Source organism: Hippoglossus hippoglossus, chromosome 5 (assembly GCF_009819705.1).
Source record: "Hippoglossus hippoglossus isolate fHipHip1 chromosome 5, fHipHip1.pri, whole genome shotgun sequence".
Taxonomy (NCBI): Eukaryota; Metazoa; Chordata; class Actinopteri; order Pleuronectiformes; family Pleuronectidae; genus Hippoglossus; species Hippoglossus hippoglossus.
Genome location: NC_047155.1, coordinates 25,857,050 through 25,879,187, shown reverse-complemented (window position 1 = coordinate 25,879,187; position 22,138 = coordinate 25,857,050). Strand labels below are relative to the sequence as shown.

At 40.7% G+C, this 22,138-nt stretch overlaps 1 protein-coding gene across 1 annotated transcript; it reads left to right on the top strand.

The window, feature by feature from the left end:
- Positions 1-278: 278 nt before the first annotated feature.
- Positions 279-21,960, top strand: si:ch211-236h17.3 (carbohydrate sulfotransferase 11). Its single transcript, XM_034585556.1, has 3 exons — positions 279-729; positions 12,734-12,813; positions 20,478-21,960. The coding sequence occupies exons 1-3, from the start codon at positions 636-638 to the stop codon at positions 21,321-21,323; spliced, it is 1,020 nt and encodes a 339-aa protein (XP_034441447.1). The 5' UTR covers positions 279-635; the 3' UTR covers positions 21,324-21,960.
- The last annotated feature ends 178 nt before the right edge of the window (positions 21,961-22,138 follow it).

Sequence of the window (22,138 nt, the reverse complement as noted above, 5' to 3'; positions counted from 1 at the left end):
GTTAAGCCCTAAGAGATGAACTGTGATTTGTGAATATGGGATATGCAAAAAAAAAATGTGATCAATTGATTGAGTTCCTGGGGTCTACTTGTTAATCTGCTCCAGGTTTTTAGGTCCTGTCAGTGAGTGAAAAGCCAAACTCAGCAGGCAAGATTCTCACAGTTTCTATTTGGACTGGCATGACTATCTATTACCTAGAGAGCCACAGCGTGTGGGTTTTATTTTGAAAGCTCGTAGCGGAAAGATGTAGACAGTGATGTGGCTGCAGTCCAGCTTGTTGGGTGTCTGCAGACTCAGACTCGTGTTTGGAGAGAAAGGGTTAAACCAGGGATCCAAACTCGGGCTGTGCCACACAAATCCCCCCCTTTACACACACAGAGCGGCGGCCTGAGCTCGGTCCACAGCTCGGTGCCCGGCTCCCCTGCTCCCCCGCTGCTGCGCCTCCCGGAGCGGACTATGTCAGGATGTACAGGGGGCTGAGGAGCACCAGAGGTCAGAGAGCCGGATCCATGCTCCTGTCCGTCATTAAGTAGACACCAGCGGACCACCGTCAGAGCCCCGAATCAGCCCCCTCCTCCGCGCATGATCCCCGGCAGGACTCGGCTCGGGTCCTCGGTCGCTTCCAGAGCCTCAGGATGAGGAAGCCTAAAGTGATCCGCATGGTGTTCGCCCTGTCTCTGGGTTGTTTCATCATGGTCGTCTTCTACTTCAACAGCAACCTCAAGACAGGTGAGCACGTTATTATCGATATGTGCATTTTTTACATTATATATTTCATCTCAACCCCCCCCCCCCTCTTTATGTCCAATTGTCTCCTTAACTAGTCTAAAAACCCCAAAGACACAATTATAAATAAACGAATAAAGACAATTGATTCAACAACATTTATTCCGTCACTTCATCATCCCTCCGCTGGTCTCATCTATCAACACCAATAATTAATTGAAGTACATGATCATTTATTAAAGAGATTATAAATCCCAGTTAATTGTGCTTACATTTTAATAGAACCTTAACATAATAGAACCACACAAAGCACATTATATTTTTCTTCAGCTGTGAATATGTTACAATTTATTTACAATTTATCAACAGTTCATCCATGCTCTTCTGTCACACGTACCATTAACATATGTACAAAATAAAATGTTATATCCCACAAGAGCTTTGAAATTATATTTAGAAAAAGATATATAGAATAGAACATGATAATATATGAAAAGATAAGATAAGTCCTTTATTAGTCCCGCTCTGGGGAAATTGACCTTCACAGCAGCGAAAGAAATTGTGAAATCCAAACTCTACATGTTGTTTGGTCTCAGAGTTCAAACTGCAGAAGATCAGCTGGTCACATCCTGTTGGGGTTCATGTTCCATCTCCCTGTCCTAATGATCACAACCATTCATGCTGTGTCCGCTGTCATTACTGAGACATGGTGATAATCCAGCTCAGTCATCACTATGTGCATGAGTGGAGGAAAAGATGTGCAGTGGAAGTGATTGAGCCTCGCACAGCACAGCTTTCTTTACACTGTGTCACTGTCCTCCCTCCGTGCCACCATGCTCATCCCTCTCCACTACCACCCTGTGTGAGGGCCTCAGGTCTTGGTGGAGGAACACTTTGATTAGCACACTGATTAGCTGTAGTGTTCCCTCTGCTACGTGGAGGAAGGCTGGGAGAAGTTGCAGCTGTGCTGGAAGCTGGTCGGCCCTCACCCAGATCTGTTTCCACCTCTTCCTGGTCCCTGCCACATACAATGGCCTCATTCAGACATGCCCAGCTCGACCGTGGGCCAAGAAATCATATATGGTGCATACTGTGAGGAGGGTTTTTGGAGAGAGAGGGGTCAGTCAGCTCTGGATGTGTGTGATGTGTGACACAGGGAGAAGACTGTCCAGAGTCGTGGGGTGTAAAAGACCAGCAGGAGAATTTCAAACTAATGTTCGGGGTTAAAGAGTAAACCTTGAATCACTTGACTGGTCGGACACTGTTCATGTCCACCTTGCTTTGTTGTGGGTTAATGTTTCATTGAGCTGCTTGTATTGTGCTTTGTCCTGAAATCTTTGACAGATTAATGTGACGATGATTGTGTTGCATTCAGTCACTTTGAGGTCCCCGATGATGAACATGCTGGCTTACTGGTATTGTGCCTCTTTTACATCAAATGTGGGTAAACCCGTTAAAAAAGCCGACTCTTTTCTTATTTCTAGTAGAAGACGTTGCCTTTTTTTTTTTTTTTTATGGTGCAAGAAAATGAGAAGCTCCCTCACCGCGCTGTCTCGCCAGTGTTGCATCTTACAAGATGTGTAGAAAAAAAATCGCTGTTGTTTACAAGATGTAAAAAATGATACACAAACGTTCATGGCTATTTATGCACCGACACCCCCAATGTTCAATGTGCGTCATAATGTTGCGCCAGAAAAGGTGTCAAAATAAACAAATTAGTGTCAAACCGAAGTGTCAGAGCTGATAAAACCGGTCTACTTCAGAGTCAGGAGTGAACGCAGATTGCATCTATTCCTACTGCAGAGAAAATATGTTATTGGGTGTTAGTGGTTTTTTTGACCATTGGACAGTTTGACTCCAACACGAGGCCGGCTGCAGCCATTTTGGTGCCCGAGGTAAGATAAGGATTTGGCGCCCCTCCACCCCCATGTTGATTTTGAGAATGTGTGCTGAACTGAAGGATGAAGAGATCCTTTCAGATAAATAAACTATCTGAAAACCTGCGTGGGTCAGCTGGTGGAAGAGGCTGTCACAAAGCGGGAAACAGGATGTTTGTCTGAGCTCGTGAAAAGTTTATTTTTTAGACATGACTCTCACAGGACAGACAGGCTACAAACACATGATCTTATAGAATATGGTGCATTGCTGTAGATCAAATATACCAGACAGTGTATGTAGTAGTTCACATAAATTTAATCTAAAACACCTTTTTAAAATATTTAGCCAAAAACCTCTTAGATATTGGAAAACCCCAGGGACTTCTTTTGCTACAGTACATTTAGCTGATAATAATTACATGTCTTCACTTTGGCACGTTTCTGAACGCAGTCACAGCTTTCATCAAAATCCTTGCATCATCCTCCAGGAAAGAATCCCTGGATCCTTTGTCCGAATTTACGCCAAAACTTAAAAGATTATTTCCTGGCCCGTGTCCCGTCATTCCACCACATTTGGTGGAAATCTGTTTAGTGGTTTTGGCATAATCCTGCTGACAAATGAATAAACTGACAAACAGACAGACTTTGGTGGAGGAAATAATTTGAGTTTATTATAATAAAAGTAACTGATGCATCCCTCCAGCTGATCCAATGTTGGCCAGTGATTCACAATTGTGCATCAAACAGTCTCCATTACGACACCACCGCATTCAGCGTGCAGTGGTGTGCAGCGTAGACTGACAGTTTAATTGGTGCAGTATGTGTACTATCATTATTAAATAGCTTCTTTGTCGATAATGTTGTCACTGTAATAAAACAACCTTGGCAACCGCCTGTGTCCCCGATATGATGAGCTGGCCCAGCTTCAACAGAGCCATTTCTCGTGTTATTTGTTACACGTATCCTTTTGAAGGGTTGAGGCTGGGGCTCAGGCCGTGGCCCAGGTTGTTCACTAACCAGAATGTCAGCGGTTCGACCCCAGTCTCCTCATTCCACGTGCCGAAGTGACCTTGGGCAAGATACTGCACCCCAAATTGCCCCTGGCGGCTGTGCTGGCAGTGTGTGAATGATGTATGATAGAGAAAGTGCGGCACAAAGATGCACTGTATATTTGTGAATGTGTGTGTGAATGGGTGAATGGCAAAAACTGTGCAGTAAAGATCTTCGAGTGGTGAAGATTAGAAAACCGTTATATAAATACAGACCATTTACCATTTATCTTACAGACATGCAGCATTCATTTCTGGTGACGTGCTTCAAAGAGGCACAGGGTATGTGATCATATGCATATTTGAAATAGGGTTATGTATCATTCAAGAGGATTTAAGAAGTAACCTCCTTTTATTTTATTGTTGTGTAGCTTGAATGCACATGGAAGGTGTCTCATGTTTCAGGCATTAAACCTTCCTGTCAACTTTAAATGACTTGAAATTGGTTTCAGATATGCAGCCAGTCCGTCCTATTTGCATTTAGAGCACCTGCATGCTCCCTCTCTTGCTTCATCTGGGTTAAAGTTCATATTGTTTTTGCAAAGGCTATATAAAGCTGCAAGAGAGCAGCCACATTACAAAGGAATGTACAGCCAAGTCAGCTATAGTGTTTAATAGTTTTTCAGGTTTTCTTTTGCTCACAGAATTCACAGCACTATTTAAATTTAGTATAATTACATAGATACAGCGGGTTTACTGCACATGTCGTGTATGCTGGGCTGCCACAGACACAGAAGATTGAACTAGTAGGTCTGCAGATAATGAGACGTTTCCATCAAGCCTTATTACAAGAAAACTTAAAATGGGTATTTCTTCCGGTGTCTGATGTCCTGCCTCAAGGGCAGCTGGGGTTTCTCCATAAGGTTTACAGAAACACAAGAACTGAAGCAGAGGAGGGAAATGATGAATGAATGGTGCAGCATGGTCTGGTATGTGTTGTTATGTTTTATAGCATTGTCAGGATCTTCTCCAATACTGCTGGAAATGAAACCCAGGAGTATAAAGTATATGTCACCAGTAAAATGTATACACACAGATATGAGTTCATGGTTATCTTGAAGCAGGTTCAAGCCAGTGAACGACAGGCAAAATTTGGCTGTGCTGTCTGGGCTTTGGGGCAATTGTGATCATCTGTGTATTGCTCAGGCATCCATTCCCTAGTCATACCTGCCGTGTCTGGGCTTGACTGGATGCCACAAGAGTCTAAAAATGAACTGTTCAGTCAGTGGAAAGAGCTCAGCCCATCAGCTGAACAGTGGCTGTCCACAAAGAAATCATGAAGATTGGATGTGGATGTGACATTTATCCAATTTAAAAACAAAGGAACAGTCTGTGACCTCATGATATAATATCCTGCAAAGTTTTAAAAAAATCCCTTTTGCCCTCTAACAGCATATCAGATCCTCAGTTATCTGAGGGTATCTAATGGTGGGTCAGGGAAGCGCCACTGTTCCAACCTCCTCCAATCAGCTGCATATTCATAGCAAAAAGCAGCAGGAGCCAACTATTCTGCTAGTATAAAGAATCATGTGTTTTTATTTATTTCATTTAGACCATCTGCCCTATCCTCAAGGATTTGTCTTTAGCTGTTGATATTGCTCAAACCTCCCCTCGACAAAATATCTTTTCTACTAAAGTCTAAGTGCTGCCATGTGGGAGCAAACTGGTCAGGCTAACATCACTTGGTTTTCTGATGAATCTAGGGTTGGTTATTGTGCTAAATTGATACTTTTAAAACAATACTGGTGCCTAAAGGGTGCCAGAACACTTGGGTCACGCAACCAGTCGAACACGCAGCATCCTACCTGATCTGCAGGACTGCCAGTCAGGGACTTTACTGTTTGGAGGTAAGCTAGCTCTCTGCCCAGTGCAAAACTACATGACTTGTTCCTGCGTAACGTTAGTTTAGCTTGCTAAAGTAGGAAGCTAATTTACAAGTTTAGTTTGCTAACTAGAAAGCTAAACAAGGCATGATGGCCCGTGACTCAGGCAGCCCCTTCAGCGAGGAAGCTGTCACTGCTGTTTTCAGGGCTTAGTCATCTCAGTCTCTCTGCATAAGTGGATAGCAACTGCAAAGCAACTGGGGGTTATTTGTATAACCAGTGTCCCCTAAGGGAGAACAACACAGCCCCTCACCTCCTAATGGCTGCATGAAGTGCTGGGTAGATAGAGGACATGAGACTGAGGCATGAGACTGAAGGGTCGGGGCCCCTGTGCCTGCAAAAGTCTCATTGGCCATGATGGACTTGTTAGAAGAAATTCTGCTGGTTGGTCTCACATGGACACAATCCCCATACTTATAATATTTACCGCTCTTTCCTCCCTCTGGGAGTATTGGTCATAGACATAACCCCCAGGATTTCATTGAACAAAAACAGGGAGTTGTGAAAATGGACTTGCATGCCCTGGCTGGGACACAGAGATAAGCCATGTGAGGGAAGACTTTGAAGCGTTTGCAGCAGTGTGGCAGGCAATCAACTCTCCAGTTAATGATTTTAACACTGGAGGGGATCCAGAGGAGCTGAGGACACAACTTGGGACACCAGCTCCTCCAACAGCTGTATATGTCAGTACTCAATATTTGGCTTTACTAAGTATTTTTACTTTTCACCCTTTGCAGAGTGATATTGACAGAAGTTGCAACTGCATTCCAAAATTATTCAACCAACACATCAGTGAGCCATCTAATGTGTGTTACCACATATGCACACCAGACCTCTGTCTTAGGAACATGATCAAACTCATCTCACTTGCATGCATTTATTATCCTACACCATCCACATGCCTCTGCTTTTGCACTAACACCCCTTAGACACACATTTGTGGCCTCAAAGGATTAGGCTTTCCCTTGTACAGTGTGTCTCTTAGTGAAGCTGCTCTCTGGCATGAGAGGCCAAGGAGGCAGGGAGGGGGCCCCAGTTTTCCCAGTGGGACCTAAACACAGTGCTCCGTTTATGGCCTGGACGGGAGGAACACACATCAGCCCTTCTATTTTTTGCATTTTTTAAGGCCTCCGTTCTGTAAGAGCAGAGAGGAATGCTGCAACGTTTTGGGTCTAGACAGGGTTAAACCAACAGGACCGCTGCTTCCTTTGAATAGTCCTTAGGTGGGGTTGGTGAATCTCCTCGGTGGAGGAATTTGAACTAACAACTGAGACAGTGTTGCATAGAATAGCATATATGGTATGAGGCCATCTAGCTTGGGAAGTTACCTGTGTCTTTGTAGCACCTGCTGTGACTTTTGGAAACACTGCATTCTCCATGTGGCCAAATATAGGCCGGTCTTTTTTGTCCAACCTCTGTTTCCCCTGATACCCTGCAGTTCAGCTTTTACAATTTATCAAGTTCTTTGTTCTGTACTTTAGGAAAAATGTAGATTGTTAATGTTCTCACTTGCCGAGTGATGCCACATTAACAAGGGAGTGATGACACACGATGCACCTTTTCAGCTTGTTGCTGAAACACTGGTATTTGTCAGTTCCTAACTCATTTCAGACGTTACTTCTTCTTACCTGGGGTGGGGTGGCTTTGGGAGTGGTCCTGTTGGAAATGTGTTTCTGACTTGTTGGTAATTTCCATAAGGAAGTGGTAATGTGTTAAGAAAACAGGTCAAATAAATCAGTGTACTGTAGCTCCCCTCACCTTGGTAACTCGAGGCAGAGGACAAAGCCTCTCTTTGGCAGCAGCATCTCTGACTCCTCGTTCCTTTAAGAAGGCATAATTTGGCTCCTTGGCAATGGTCAATGCGCTGATTGAGAGGATTATACATTTTCTGTGAGAATTAACCATAATTACATGACTTGCTCTTTGTGCTGTTGGACAGCAAATGGTCAAGATGTCATCTGTTATCATAATACAAATGACATCTTGCCACCTTTATAATGTCTATTATCTATTTAATTGTTGGTTGTCAATTACATGAAGACCCCTGAGGAATGATACCATGTTTTTGGCCAGTCCACATGCATTCAAGTAGCAACATTATCATTTATCACATATCATTTTGGTATTCTTGACCTCAGACCTTTGGATTTTATGAAAGCTCAGAGTTCACTGGTTCTTCTGCATTTAGACTTTACAGATTAAACTTGAAATGTGAATTAAGTTATGGAGTTTCTCTTCAGAATTTTATAATACGTCTGAGGAAAATGTTTATATTCCCACTGGCCTCATCTTTTCCCTCTGTTTTAAGGCTTTTGCATTTCCTGCATTAAAATACCCTCCTGCTAGTTTGCTGAATTCTAACTTCTGTGACCTCTAGATGGGGACAGTAATGTTGATTTTAGCATCCATGTGCCGTTGCCTAGCCTAGAGATCACAAGTCCAATTTGAGGGCATCAAGTGTTTGCCTTTGAGGGGACGGAGACTCAGTGTCCCGACAAAGAGGAATAGTTTGAAGTCATCAGACAGATGTGATGGTAGAGATACATCTTCTCAACACACTCTGTGAATATTGTCCAGTTAAGGAATCAGCCAAGCTAATGTCAGAAAATAAACAGAACAGTCCCAACAAAACAGAGAGAAGGACCTGATTGTGACTGACACATGAATATGAACATCTCTGTTACTGAAGTCCGGCACCTACAACCAGACAAACTGCAACATGTGGCATGAAGGTGAAGGGGCCATGACGAGTCAGAGATCAGTACATGCATGTTGATGTATCCATCCTCTTATTGGCTGTACTCTGACACGTGGGGGGGGCAGAGCAGGGATGCTGCTTTTAGTGCCATGTGTCTCTGTGCCGTAAAAAACTTGCCTTTTAACATTATTGACCATAAATTCATGTCGTCTGGACTCAGCCAGATGGAATGTGACAGTGTCCATGCAGCTACTGAGACCAGCAGAAAGAATGCGCCTGTGTACAGTCCAGAGGGGCACCACAGTCTCGTAAAGACTACAAGGAAGAGCATGCGATGCGAGGTGACTGAACTTAGTCAATAGAGTTGTTTCTTTTGGCTTTGTTGCAGTTGCTCTATACACAGTTAGGAAAGAGGACATCAATCTGTGAAGTCACAAAACACATGATCTGAAAGAAAACCGACGACACGAGGGAAAAATAATTTATTGGGAGAAAATCAAATGGCTGTGCTACATGAAAGATGATCCAAAAGGTATTCAGTTAAAATATGAACTGTCTGACAAAGCACTAACTCAGGGAGTGGAACACATGTCCAACTGGGTTTACTGTTGTTTAAGAACCTTAACTCGCACTGTGTGCAAAGGGCAGTATCCCTCTCTCCTATGTGGACTTGTACCAGGCTTTACAGGTCAGCCAGTCACAGCAGGGATACCGTCTCATTCTCAAATCCATCATAAACTTTCATTTATATCCTCAATATACAGTTGCCTCCTGAATATTCTGAATGTTGTGAAATCTCTTTTCAGTTGGTTATATGGATGATTGTTAGTAGCTATTAATTATTAATAATTAAATGGCAATGCAGGGTTTCCCGCAGGGTATTAAGGGTGTACAATTTAAATATCTTTGAGACCGTAAAAAACTTCGAAATACATCAAAATATTAAAGGTCCTAAATACGTTTAAGTAGGTCTACATTATGTTAATGTTCATTTAACACTGCTTTTGTCGAGGTTTCATGTTTTTATGAGCAATGTTTTGGCAGCATGCATAGTTTTGCAATGTGTCTGTGTGTTGTAGTTCTTTCTCAACGATACAGATATTTGCATGCTGTAAAAACTACAAACAAGACCATCTGGCCAAAGGTTTTTATGTGATATTGTATTTGATTACAGTGGATTGTTGTTTCTTCGAAACTCAATTATGTAGCTTTTTTCATATTGTCACCAGATGCACCCACGTTCTATAGCTGTGATAGATTTTTTTTTAAAACGGACACATGAGACTTTGATTTAGAAATGTAGAAAATATATTTTTTTAATAATTGATAAAATATTGCTCATTTAGCCCTGTGTATAAAATGTTTTGAAATAATGTTTTGAAAGAAAAAAGATGGAAAGCAGGACATAAATTCAGATCAAACTATAGTCAGGTTTTTTTCTTTGGTCTTCCTGTAAAGTTGGCAACATGTCACGTGTGCTTCTTTGGTTCAAAGCCCTCGAAACGTTAGATCAGGAGCCAGTTCTTCAATCTCAGTTTTATTTCAACATCCGAATATATTATCAGTAGTTGGTCGACCACCTCAACAATTCACTGATATGATCTTTGATAACGCTGTAAACAATTTATCTTACAAGATCTACATTGTATCTCATATATTGAGTTACTGGTCATAACCACACATTCTCTACTGTACGTGTCTTGTTGGCTGTCCCCACCATTAGTGTGTCAGTGGGTTTACAGCTCATAAGCTGCTTGGCTCCCATGACTGCTCTGGTCACACCACAGTGAAGAGAGGGAGGTGCACACACACACGCACACACACACACACACACACACACACACACACACACACACACACACACACACACACGGAAACATGGTCCCTTTTTATAGGCTTTTTCTGAAATATGGTCGCCAATCTGCCAATCATTCACATGACATCATTTGGCCTTTTAATTAATACTGTTATTAGCATCAAATCTCAAGTATTTGTACATGCAGTTTTAGACACATATTTTCATGGGGTTATCGACCATTACTTAATCATTTTGAAGTATTTCAAAATGAAGATAAGAAAACATTTTCAGGTGATCTTCAGTTAAAACTGTTTTGTTTTTAAGATTTAAGATCTTTTCTTGTGTTGAATTATTTGACTTTTTCAACAGTTTGTGGCAGCAGGCTCAAGTGTGTTTAAAATGATTAGTGACTGCAGAGATTATTTAATATCTTAAATCCTTTCAACATTAACAAGTTGTTAATGAGCTTCGGATTTTGTTACCTTCAGTCTGAACTTGACTGACTAAACGGATTCCCCCCTGCATTGTTAGGCTAAGCTAACATGCTGTTAGCGTGTTCAATATTTAGTTGTAGTAACGTTTTTTAAATTGTCTTTATATTTTGTGCATTCTTTGTAAGTACCATGTTAAATAACACACAACAACAGACAAATATATACTCTAACATAATTTACAAATGCAGTACTGTAAAAATGTGAGTGTTATCTCAAATTTAAAAAGCAGCTGTACACCTATGGAAGATTACAGCTGTAAAAACACCTCATGCTGTGTGTGTTGATTTGACTTCACACATCTGGCTGACATTGTGACGTGTGAAAGGACGGAGATTCTTTTTTTAACATAAACAAACCGAGCTCGTGTGGAGAGGGTCAATGTCTGTTATATTTGAAAGACTTGTGATGTCAGTGATTCTGAGACCAGTCAGTTCTCTGATAAGTTGCTTTCAGACATGTGATGAACTGCGGAGATTCCCACACTTTCTCCAGAACAGCTGTATGTGTGAACACAAATGTGCGAGGGAGAGAGAGATTCCGAACTTTCTGCAGACTTTCTGTGGCTGGCTCCCTCGTATAAAGTCCACAGAAAGTCCAGAGGAGCGGACGTGAGAACACAGCAGGAGATCCTCTGCACGATTCCCCGCGAGCGAGTGGGTGTGTTGATGATGCCGATAAAGATATCAGGAGAGCTTTTGGTGATATTAGCCGACGTCCTGCCTCTGCCTGCTGCACCACCCCTCACCTGAATCCTCCAGAAACATCTGTGTTGTTGTGAACGCATCTGAGCGGAGAATCTCTTAAATTCTGGAGAAAGTCCGGACCCAATTCTACGTACCTCCTCCGAAGGTCATGTCTGAAAATGGCTTTAGTGTTCTATGCCCATCTCTGGTCAGACTGACGGCTTCAAATTGTTATGTAAATGCAGCATGTGTTAGAGGACATTTGCAAAATATCAGACAAGTGAGCAATTAAAGTAGTAACTCATAGTTTGTCAAGAATGCAGTCATACTCACACATATATTTGTATTAAATATAAATCTACAATAATAAGGGGACCGCCTAGTTTAGCTGGCTTAGTTTATCTTAGCTTAGCATAGCATATAGACCCCAGAAACTCACTGTTCCTTGACAAGAAACTCTATGTAAATCCATTAATTATTGTTTTTACACTTTATGTTTTGTATAGACTAATAAAAACAAGATATAAAGTGATATTTAGTGAGCGTTACTCATCACTGCAAACAAAGCTCTAACTTTGCATCTCGATATACCCAGAGGTCCTTTTCTTTCTCTCTCTGCTGCTCTTCAGCCCACACGGTCTGACAAAAGTAACTCCTTAAATATAGAAAATTGTATGTTTACACTGCCAAAAACATCTTTGTCTACTGACACTGTAATAACAAAGCAAGAAAATTCACATTATTGTTGCCATCCAACATTTTCAAGTTTGAACAGTTCTTTATAATTTTCAAGTGTTAAAAGTGATAAACCTTCCATCATCTAAATGAACAAAAGTTTAGGTCAGTATGTTTTCGTGTCATTTGGATTTCAGCCTTGGCTATGGAAGTAGATTAGTAGTAGTAGTACAGTAGATTATATTAAATGTGTCAAATTCAATCATAATTTGTATTAAATTCATATTATAGGTCAAAAGGATAACAACACTGTAAAGTCATAAAAAAGCAAGTCATGAAGTAGTTTAAAACTTTTTTTCATGTTTTCCATTTAATTGATACAATGTGTGTGTGTGTGTGTGTGTGTGTGTGTGTGTGTGTGTGTGTGTGTGTGTGTGTGTGTGTGTGTGTGTGTGTGTGTGTGTGTGTGTGAATACACTTAACGATGTCTATTGTATTTTATTTGTTGGATTTGTTTTTATTCAGGTGATTTAAATCTTCCTTTATCTGCATCTACAGAGCAAAAAAGTAGCATAACCTGCACATATACTGTTTATCCATATGCATTACATTAATATTTTTGATAAGGTCTTCACCATATGAACATGTGGAGCTTAATAGTTGAATCGTTTTTAAAGCCATCTCTCATATACCGGTAGATACTGAAGTAACTTTAGGAAAAGTAAATATGAACAATTCAGTTTTTTTTCAATCATAAAACTGTATTTTGTGTGATAGTCAATGCAGTCAGTTGTGCTCACGATCAAAGATATTAGTCTTTTTTAACCTTTAACTGTTTGTCTCTCCGCAGCCTCAGAGCCGGTCGGTGAGAGAAGCAGTGGGCAGAAGTCGAGGAGAAGTCCTCTGCAGACGCTGTACGATGGTGACCAGGTCAGTCCTCTCTAACTATGATCCTCTCCTGTGACTCCTTGGATACACAATGTAGCTCGGGCTGCCATCGGCTGCCAGTTCCAAAAACTCCTCCCCTTCTTCTTCTTGCCTGTTACTGTTTTCAAAGTAAATTTCACTCAGGGAAACAACAACCTCCAGGCTCCAACCCCACATGCAAATTTTTGTTTGTACTTAAATTTGCCATTTTAACGACCGTGATCACCTCCACACATGCATGCACCAAAACACCAGTCGGTTCCTGACACTATTTAGCAGGGGCAGCATCCTTGGCTTAATGAGGCCCAACATGACTATGATTAGTTAAAGAAATACAAACAGACCCGGAGCGTTTTCCCTCTTATAGCAGACACATAATAGGCTCAGCCAGACCTTTCTCCAGCGCTGACAGAGCTCTGTAAAGATAGGTCTGTTCATGCAAGACAACCCCTTGACTTTTCTACGAATAGTCAGTAATGTCACTCCATAACACATGTTGAATATTTATTTGAAAGTACAGTATTTATTCAGGCTTATTCTTGCATTTTCTGGGCAAATATTCCCATATTTCTGACGACATACTCCATGTGAGCTCTGATATATTCAGACAAGTCGTTTTGGCAAATGATATGATGGATGGACAATAATGATCCACTTGCCAGGTATGTTAGGACGGTGGAGGAAAAGGCCAAATCAATGACTGGCAGACAGTGTTAACCACAAGAGAGTGTCCAAAAGTAAGCATCTGCTTTTTAGGCTCAGGAAAAGTCTATTGAGGGTGGCTTGAGATTGGATTATAAAGGTTTTGCCACTGTTCTGTCAGAAAAAGATACTGTATGTGATACATTATGTGAATGACAATAGAAGGACAATAATTCTGAAAACATTATGTGCAGGTGTAACATTGGAGCCATCTGAATAAACTTGATTAAAAAATAAAAAGCGTCTTTAGACATATTTCCTGTTTACAAACAAGCATCTTGCTAGAAACAAATCAAAAAACTGTTCAAATGTAAATGAGTTTTCCTCTCCTTGAAATCACATGTCTGCCTTAGTTTGTTGACTGAACCTTAATATGGCATAACAAAGACGGCTAACAAATTACAGGAAAACCCAACATAAAATGTGTTATTGAGGTGTTGGCCCACCACATGCAGCCAGAACAGCTGCAGTGAGCCTCAGCGTTTATTCTCTGAAATCCACTGGAGGGATGAGCATCATTTTTCCTAAAGAGATTCCCTCATTTAATGACAGTGGTGGAGAGCGCTGTCTAACACATCGGGCCAATCGGGCTGATGTTTAACTGGATTGACATCTGGTTATATGATTAATTTAATTTAATAATTTCTTCTACAAAAGCATAAGTGATTTTCTTTAAATTGACGATGATGGGGAAATAAAACAGCAGGTTGTGTACAGCAGCAGCTAAATAGTCAATAGATGTTTATGTGAACCGCCGCTGTGCTTAAGTCTAGCCTTACAGAGCCTCTATAGCTTGACTGCAGACTCTTCCTCAGCCACATTCACAAAAAATGGTTTTGCACAAACATGTGCTGCAGGTTTCACCGACTTTAAGGTCTATGCTATGCAGCTCATTATCAGCTGCTGGGCTGCGTCTGATACTGCCCTGCAGATACTCTCTGCCAGTGAAGGAGAGCTCCCATTCAGAGGTGGGATTTGTATGAGATCCCTAAGAAAGGAAAGAACTATAGTGAAACCTGTGAAATATGAGTTACAGTAATGAACAGTCACAGTTTAACTAACAACATACAAACAATGTTATTACTACTTGTTTGTGGTTATTGCTGCCATAAATCCATGGGTTCACTTTCATGTTTCCAGCAGCACTGTAAAACATGATCACATTATATTTTATGATGGATTAATGCAAAAAACTGGTTATTTCAAATGGTTCTTTTACTTTTTCATGCCACTGCACTGTGGTGAACTTCACCTGAGCAAACTGGTATTATACAGATGGAGCAGGGGGAGGTGGAGATGATGATGATTTGATGTGTTCATGAGGTAAATGCAGCTGAACACATTTTAACATCATTTATATTCAAGTTGAAATTCAATCATGATGAATACAAACCATTACACGATTGGATTTTCTTACACAGTCACATATTGTGTTCATTGATAATATTTAATCATTTGTTAGCTGATAGTTACATACAAGCCTGTTCTTATATTGCACTTCTTTTTTCTCTGTGAGTCTTATAAACTTGTCTGAGCTGTGACCTTCTTTTTAGAGGCAGAGAATTTTCCCTGGAGAACTGGCAGTTGCTATTAGCGCGACCTCAGCGAGTCCACCGGGACACTTAATCATCCTCTGTTAACATGTCACCTCTTGCTCTTTGCACAGTCCCTCTTTAAATACATGTGCAATGAGGAGAGAGGCACACACTTAAAGACACTAACAACCTACAAACTGAGGCTCCAGCCTGCTGCGTCGGCTTAGTAAATACTGCACGTGTTTGGGAGTAAAATGACTTGCGTCTTTTTTCAGGTGCAAAAAACCTGCGTCAAATCTAGTACATCTGGTCCTCAGTTGTTTTGTTTTTTATCAAGTTGAAGTGACTGAATGCTCAGCCCTCAGGGTTGAACCTGTGTAGGAGTAAGCAGAGGAATGGAAGAGGAAGGATAAAGGTGAATTTCAGCATCTGTTTGGCACCAGCCCTCGTGAAGTTATCTCTGTTGAACCATAAAGAAAGTAACTTTCTCGGAGCAACTAAGTGGCTGGTACACAAATCACTCCTGACCGCTGTGATGTCTTGATCCCTGTGATATTTTTCATGTCGATCTTCTTTGATGTTTCTCTATCCGGCCGAGAAAAAAAAGGTCAGACATCTTTGTTGAATTACACCGGTGACATTTATTGAGGAGGATTCATGGGTCTGAGTGCGCGGAGCATCGGACTGCAGACCATTATCAGCTCAGCAACTTCAGAGGTGTCTGGCATATGTTAATGTATGGAGTTCATATAATAAGAAGCAGAACATATATAAGACCTCTGCTTTCTCCAGATTAACAAGCGACCTCACTTTTCTTCAAAGTTTACAGCCAATTTATGTTATTTTATCTCGTTGTATCTCTCTCATGCAACCAGTAAATATTATAATAATAATAATAATAATATAAACAGAAGAGTCAAAAATCCCTGTTGGATTGGTTTGGAGCTCAGTGTTAAGATCTGACTTGAGTAGTACAAATATTTTGGAATTCAAAGATTATTCTTTACATCTTAGATGTTTTCTCATTATCACTGTCATGTTTTGTATGTTATTGAAATAGAAATAACAAAACAGTACCTGAAGTAAAATTCAATTTAATTCAATTAATCTATAGGGAGAAGTAAATTATATATTGTGAATACATTTGAGTGAGGACAACCTGCGTAGTTCAAAAGTATTTATTTTCACTGTTTCTTTTCCCTGAATTTATCATCTTTATTTTACTGAGTTTATCTGCATCTGTATCTCGCACTTTATCAACAACAGCAGCAACAACAACATTCTCTGAGTGCTGAGATATTTTCATTTAAATATTCACTTCTAAGTCCCCACTGTGATATGGAACAACATAAAATATGATACTGAAAGCACAAACGCAACATGCCTGTTTAAAAGCAGCGTTTCTGTACACAATTACTTTTGCGGTGAAGTTTATTTATTTATTGCTTGTCTGAACTGATTTTGCCAGTTGAAGAAGATTTTCTCCGACAAACATCCCTGGGCGGGGCTCTAAATAGACACTTTCTCTCTCTATAAAGCCATACAGCTTTTTTAATATTCATCCATGTGAATGTTAGCGCTGCACGTTGGAGGCACAATGATGTGATAGCAGCTGCTTCCAGTTAATTCTCCATGTGAGGAGAAGGAAGGTGAACATGCCAGAAAACAAACCAGCTCCAGAAGACATCGTTGGCTTTTAATTGCTTGTGAGATTTTCTTTGTTCAAACCACTTAAACGCTTCCCCAACAGGAGGAAGCTGCTCGGCCCTCAGGACGGGAACAGGCAGTGAATTGGATTAATGATAATGAGTGTGATTTATTTATTTATATTCGTAAAAACGCTGCATATAATTGCCTTGGGTTCCTCTGCAAGGCTAATTGAGGAAAGTGGAGGATAATGGCTCTCAGACTGACAAAACAAATCCAGCTCCATCCACCATATAAGATGTTAAATTATTATAGTATTATGAAGAGTAACTTGGACAGTGATTGTTTTTTTAAAGATCCACAGCTGATGTGCCCAGACGCCCCAAATATATTTGAAATAAAGCATATTATGTTAGTCTGGCACTCTAGAGCAGGGGTCTTCAACGTTTTTCAGGCCATGACCCCCAAACTGATGGAGAGATGGAGCAGGGACCCCCTACTATATATATTGTATAAAATAGTGTTTTATATTAAACTGGGCCTAGTGCCATGTATAAACATAGCTACCCTGTTATTGTGCATTCAATACTAAGCTATTCAAATAATACACAGGTTCATATATTCATGTTTTTATTATTGTGTGTCGCTGAATGTGCGCATTGCTGACTGAAAGATAACGTCTTCTGCCTCCATTTATCCGTTCGCTACAATAAGTTGGATTCATGTTAATGTGTATTTAAAGACGTTTAAATTTGTGGAAAAAAATTAATTAAAATTAAAAGAATATAAAAAATTGTCTAATCAACCAAAAATTTGGTTGACCCCCTGTTGAAGACCTCTGCTCTAGAGGAACATACACAGACAGCAGAAAAGGAAATATGTATAACTTTACAAATAATTTGTTACATTTATCTGAATGTAATAATATTGAGAGTTTTTATGAAAGAAGAGTTAAAGCTGTTTTTTTGCTTTTTAGGGACGACTGAACAAACTTTAAACGTAACACTGAACTATCATCACAAATTTAAACCTAGAATGGAATTAATGCTTAACACAGGAAGTGTTAGGCATTAATGAAACAACTTCCCTGGTTGTTTTGTTTTACTTTCACTCTGCTACCATAACTGTTATCTCCAACTCCTGAGGCTCCATGTTGTCCGTCTACTGTTTATTGTTGGGCAGATAATATCAAGGGGGCCGTGGTGAGATGTAACAAAGTACATTTACTTTGTTGCTGTACTTAAGCACATTTTTCATGTGTCTGTACTGTACTTAAGTAGATTTAGTTGTGGTAACTTTTCACTTTTACTCCACTACTTATATTGGCAAATATCAATACTCTCTACTTTGCTATATTTTGACAATAAATTGCATTACCTGATCACATTGTTTTTTTACATTTATATAATTGACAAAGAGATGGGTATTGGTCCATTGATCCAATCAGAGTGGGCAGGTAACATTAGAGCCCACCTCCTGCGGCTGCATCACAGGTGAAGAAGAAACATCTGAAATGGATGATCAGCAGCGTTCTTTATCAATATAATGAAGTTTGAATCGCTCTTGTATTAAACAAAATATACAGTAGGCAATAGGTTACAAATGGCAAGTACTATTTTTAAAAGTACTTACTTTTACTCTAAGAAGGTTATTGTTAATGCTTTTACTTGAGTACAATTTTGTCTATTTATTTGGACTTTAACCAAAATAAAATATTTTAGTGTTTAATATTTAATCAGCCTGCTGCTGAAAACAGTGTTGATGCTGTGAGCTGAGAATCAATGAACCAGTAGGTTTGTCGGTCATAGAATCTACACAATGAGCTGAAAGATGCTCATATACTCTAGTACTTGGGTTGCAGAGTTGTCTGGATATTCCCTGCAGGTAAATGGCCCCTTACTGCAAGTAAATGGCCCCTCACATAGTTATTTTATTTTTTAATATTTAATTAGTGCGGTTTTGAACATTTCTGAAACAAGGGAGAAAACATATGGCGCTGAAAAGCAAATACAGTAGCTACTGGTTAAAACCAGAATTTATGAATTTGGTTACGTAGTGAATCTTGACTTCAATATATTAAGCCATGTGGGCAATTTGCATGTTTACCCAACACAACTAAGAAGACTCTGGTATTCTCCTTGAAAGACACGTTTGTCTTGTGGTGCATCCTGGTGGCTATTTTAATCTCAGAAAAGTATACAAAATCATGCACATGGCTCACATGAAGAGATTCAAGTCGGAGGTGGAAAGACGGCCTTGTACAAGTTTCTGCTGAGAGGAGAAGTTGAGTGCTGGCTTTTCTCTCTATGGCCAGTCTGTACGCTTGATGTCTGCCAGTAAACACACAGCGCCACACATAGTGTCAAGCTCTGACTCAAACTGAGAGGCTCAGGGCTCGACCACTGCAGCGGCTGATTAAATGAAAGCAGCGAATAAGACGTTTTCGCTATGAGGAGGCCAAGCTGAACTGGCTGACCCGTGATTTTAATAAGTCTGAATCCAGCAGTGGATGAACCAAGGGATGGACTGTGATTAGGACCTCCAGGGGAGAAGTATCTGAGAGTATTTTCTCACACTCAGTGAACTTATAGGCGTGGGTCTTGGCTTTCTGCTCCAGTTGGCAAACTTATGTTATACATTCTGGTTTGTTTTTTCCTCTATGAGAGCGAAAAGATGTTTGTCCTGGCAGCTGTTATTGTTCGAATGGCGTTACGGAGGACAGGAGGCTCTCTGGCTGTGCTCAGTCGACTCAAGGCTGCACTAATGTTGGTTCAGTGTTACCAGTCTCCACAGGTCCATCACCTCCAGTATTGGGTTGTCTGAAATAATCTGCCAAGGAATTTTTTGGGCATTTAGTTTTTGTCCTTGTAATTCTACCTAAATATCACAAAGGAAGCGTCTGACTGTTTGGCTAGCTACCTACACATGCAGTGCATTCACATTTTAACCAACAGATGATGTCGGTGACGTGTTGGTTGACTACTGTATGTCTTTAACTGAGCTGGGCCTAATTCCCTGATGCTTAAATCCAGCAGGGGGTCAACTTAGGTCCGACCGGCCGGCTGGCACACTGGCAAAGACCCCGGTTTTTAACAACTTTCATTTTCAGTTAAGATAAAATTGTACCATTGCATGGTGATGTTGCTAAAAATAATTCAAACTTGGCAAATATTGGAAATATAAGTAGTGAGACATTCAGAAACAGTGAAACATGTGTAACAAAACCTATGCCACATAATTGAAACCACTTTACTGTGATGTAAAAATGTCAATCTATAGCTGCAGTCTAATCCACTTCATTTAATTCAATTTTGTATGTATTTTATATGTTTGAACCCTTTTGCAGTTTCCCAAAACTCAAATGTCTTTTTTTGTCAGACTTACAGTCCCAGCGATGTTAAATTGACTTGAATTTAGTAATTCAAAATAACGATTAACCAATGAACAAAATAATTGCTTTTTAATTCCTTCTCTATTTATAGACTTATCCTTGACTGACATTTTTTTATGTTTTAGTTCAACACTATTTGGATTAACATAATCAAAAAGTCAGAAGGAGATCTAAATAACCCTAACCTATTTGGAACATGCATGTATGTTCCAAATAGGTTTTTGTTAACTTTAACGTTGTTAACTTTATTGTCAGCAATCAACTCATAGATAATCTATACTATTATAACTAACGTGAAAAATGAGCGATATTAACCCACATTTATCTTCTAGGTGTTCGCTTCAGGTTTTATTATCCTTCCTTATTGTCCTTTCTTTTCCTTCTCCCTGCAGATTGAATCGGCGGTACAGGGAATCCATCATGGCCGGCGGGAGCTGTTAGAGGAAGGCTGCAGCTCCTACACCCGTAAACGCAGGGTCCTCATCCCAGAGGATCTGAAGCACGTCATTGTGGATGACCAGCATGGCTTACTTTACTGCTACGTGCCCAAAGTGGCCTGCACCAACTGGAAGCGGGTGCTCATGGTTCTGACAGGCGTCGCAGGCTCCCACAGAGAACCCCTGGCCATCCCTGCCAACGAGGCCCACGTGCCAGGAAACCTCCGCACCCTGTCGGAGTACTCCACCTCCCAGATTAACCAGCGCCTGCGCACCTACCTGAAGTTCGTCTTCGTACGGGAGCCCTTCGAGCGGCTGGTGTCTGCCTACCGCAACAAATTCACACGGAGCTACAACACAGCTTTTCATAAACGATACGGCACAAAGATAGTGCGGCGGCACAGGCCAGACCCACAGCCGGAGGCTCTGGAGAAAGGAAATGACGTCTCGTTCGAGGAGTTTGTGTATTATCTCGTGGACCCAGCCACCCAGAGGGAGGAGCCCTTCAATGAGCACTGGGAGCGGGTGCACTCTCTGTGCCACCCCTGCCTCATCCACTATGACGTGGTGGGGAAATACGAGACGCTGGAGCAGGACTCCCGCTACGTGCTGCAGCTGGCTGGGGTGGAGGACCAGGTCAGCTTCCCCACCTCGTCCAAGAGCACCAGGACTACAGGAGACATGGCCGCCCAGTTCTTCCAGAACATCAGCCCTTTTTACCAGAAGAAACTGTACAACCTCTATCGTATGGACTTCCTGCTCTTCAACTACACAGTACCAGCCTACCTCAAGTTCAGATGAGGCTGGAGCGTCACTCGAACACAAGGTTCCACTTGAATGTGTGGAGCCTGAAAATGTACAGTTTGTTTTTTGAGATGTTTTCTTATCACTGACACTGTAAATACTGTTTTGGAAGAAAGAAGCACCATAAAAAGTGAGAGCTTATGTCACAAAAAGAACATCCAGCTGAAGAACTTGTGCAAACAGAGGATCAGAGTAGGAGAGGACCTTCCATCACAAGAGGAAAGTTTCTGCCTGATGAACGCAAATTCTTTTTTACCATAAACAGTGATCGAGTGGATGTTGCTCTCTGTCTCTGAATGGGTGAAACACCCTTCATATTTGGTTACATTTCACTTTACTTGTCTGCTGTTTCCAATGTGTAATTTGCACAACAAATGTATAATATCTACAAGATGCAGTAACATTATGAAAGTATTAAAACCACACATGAACAGTGAATGTCTCAGAACGTACGTGCCTTTAATTGCAGGTCTTATCCAGCAGACAACTTTTGTAACTGTGACTTTTTTGTGACTGTGATACTGTTTTTATTTATTGTTACTTGTGACTCTACCAAGTCCTCCAAACCAAAATAGATTATATGGTTCTCTCACGATTTCCAAATAAATGCATTTCAGCAAGAAGCTGCTCATTGCCTTGAATATTGTTCATTTTTATAGGTTTTGAAGGCAACCATCAATAACAGCAGTCATGACTTACATATCATTTTATTTCAGTGACAAATCATGGCAGCAAAGACGTCTTCTAAATTTTTTTTACAAATGTGATGGCACTACAAAGTCCAGTAAAGCTTGATGTCACTGTGAAAATAA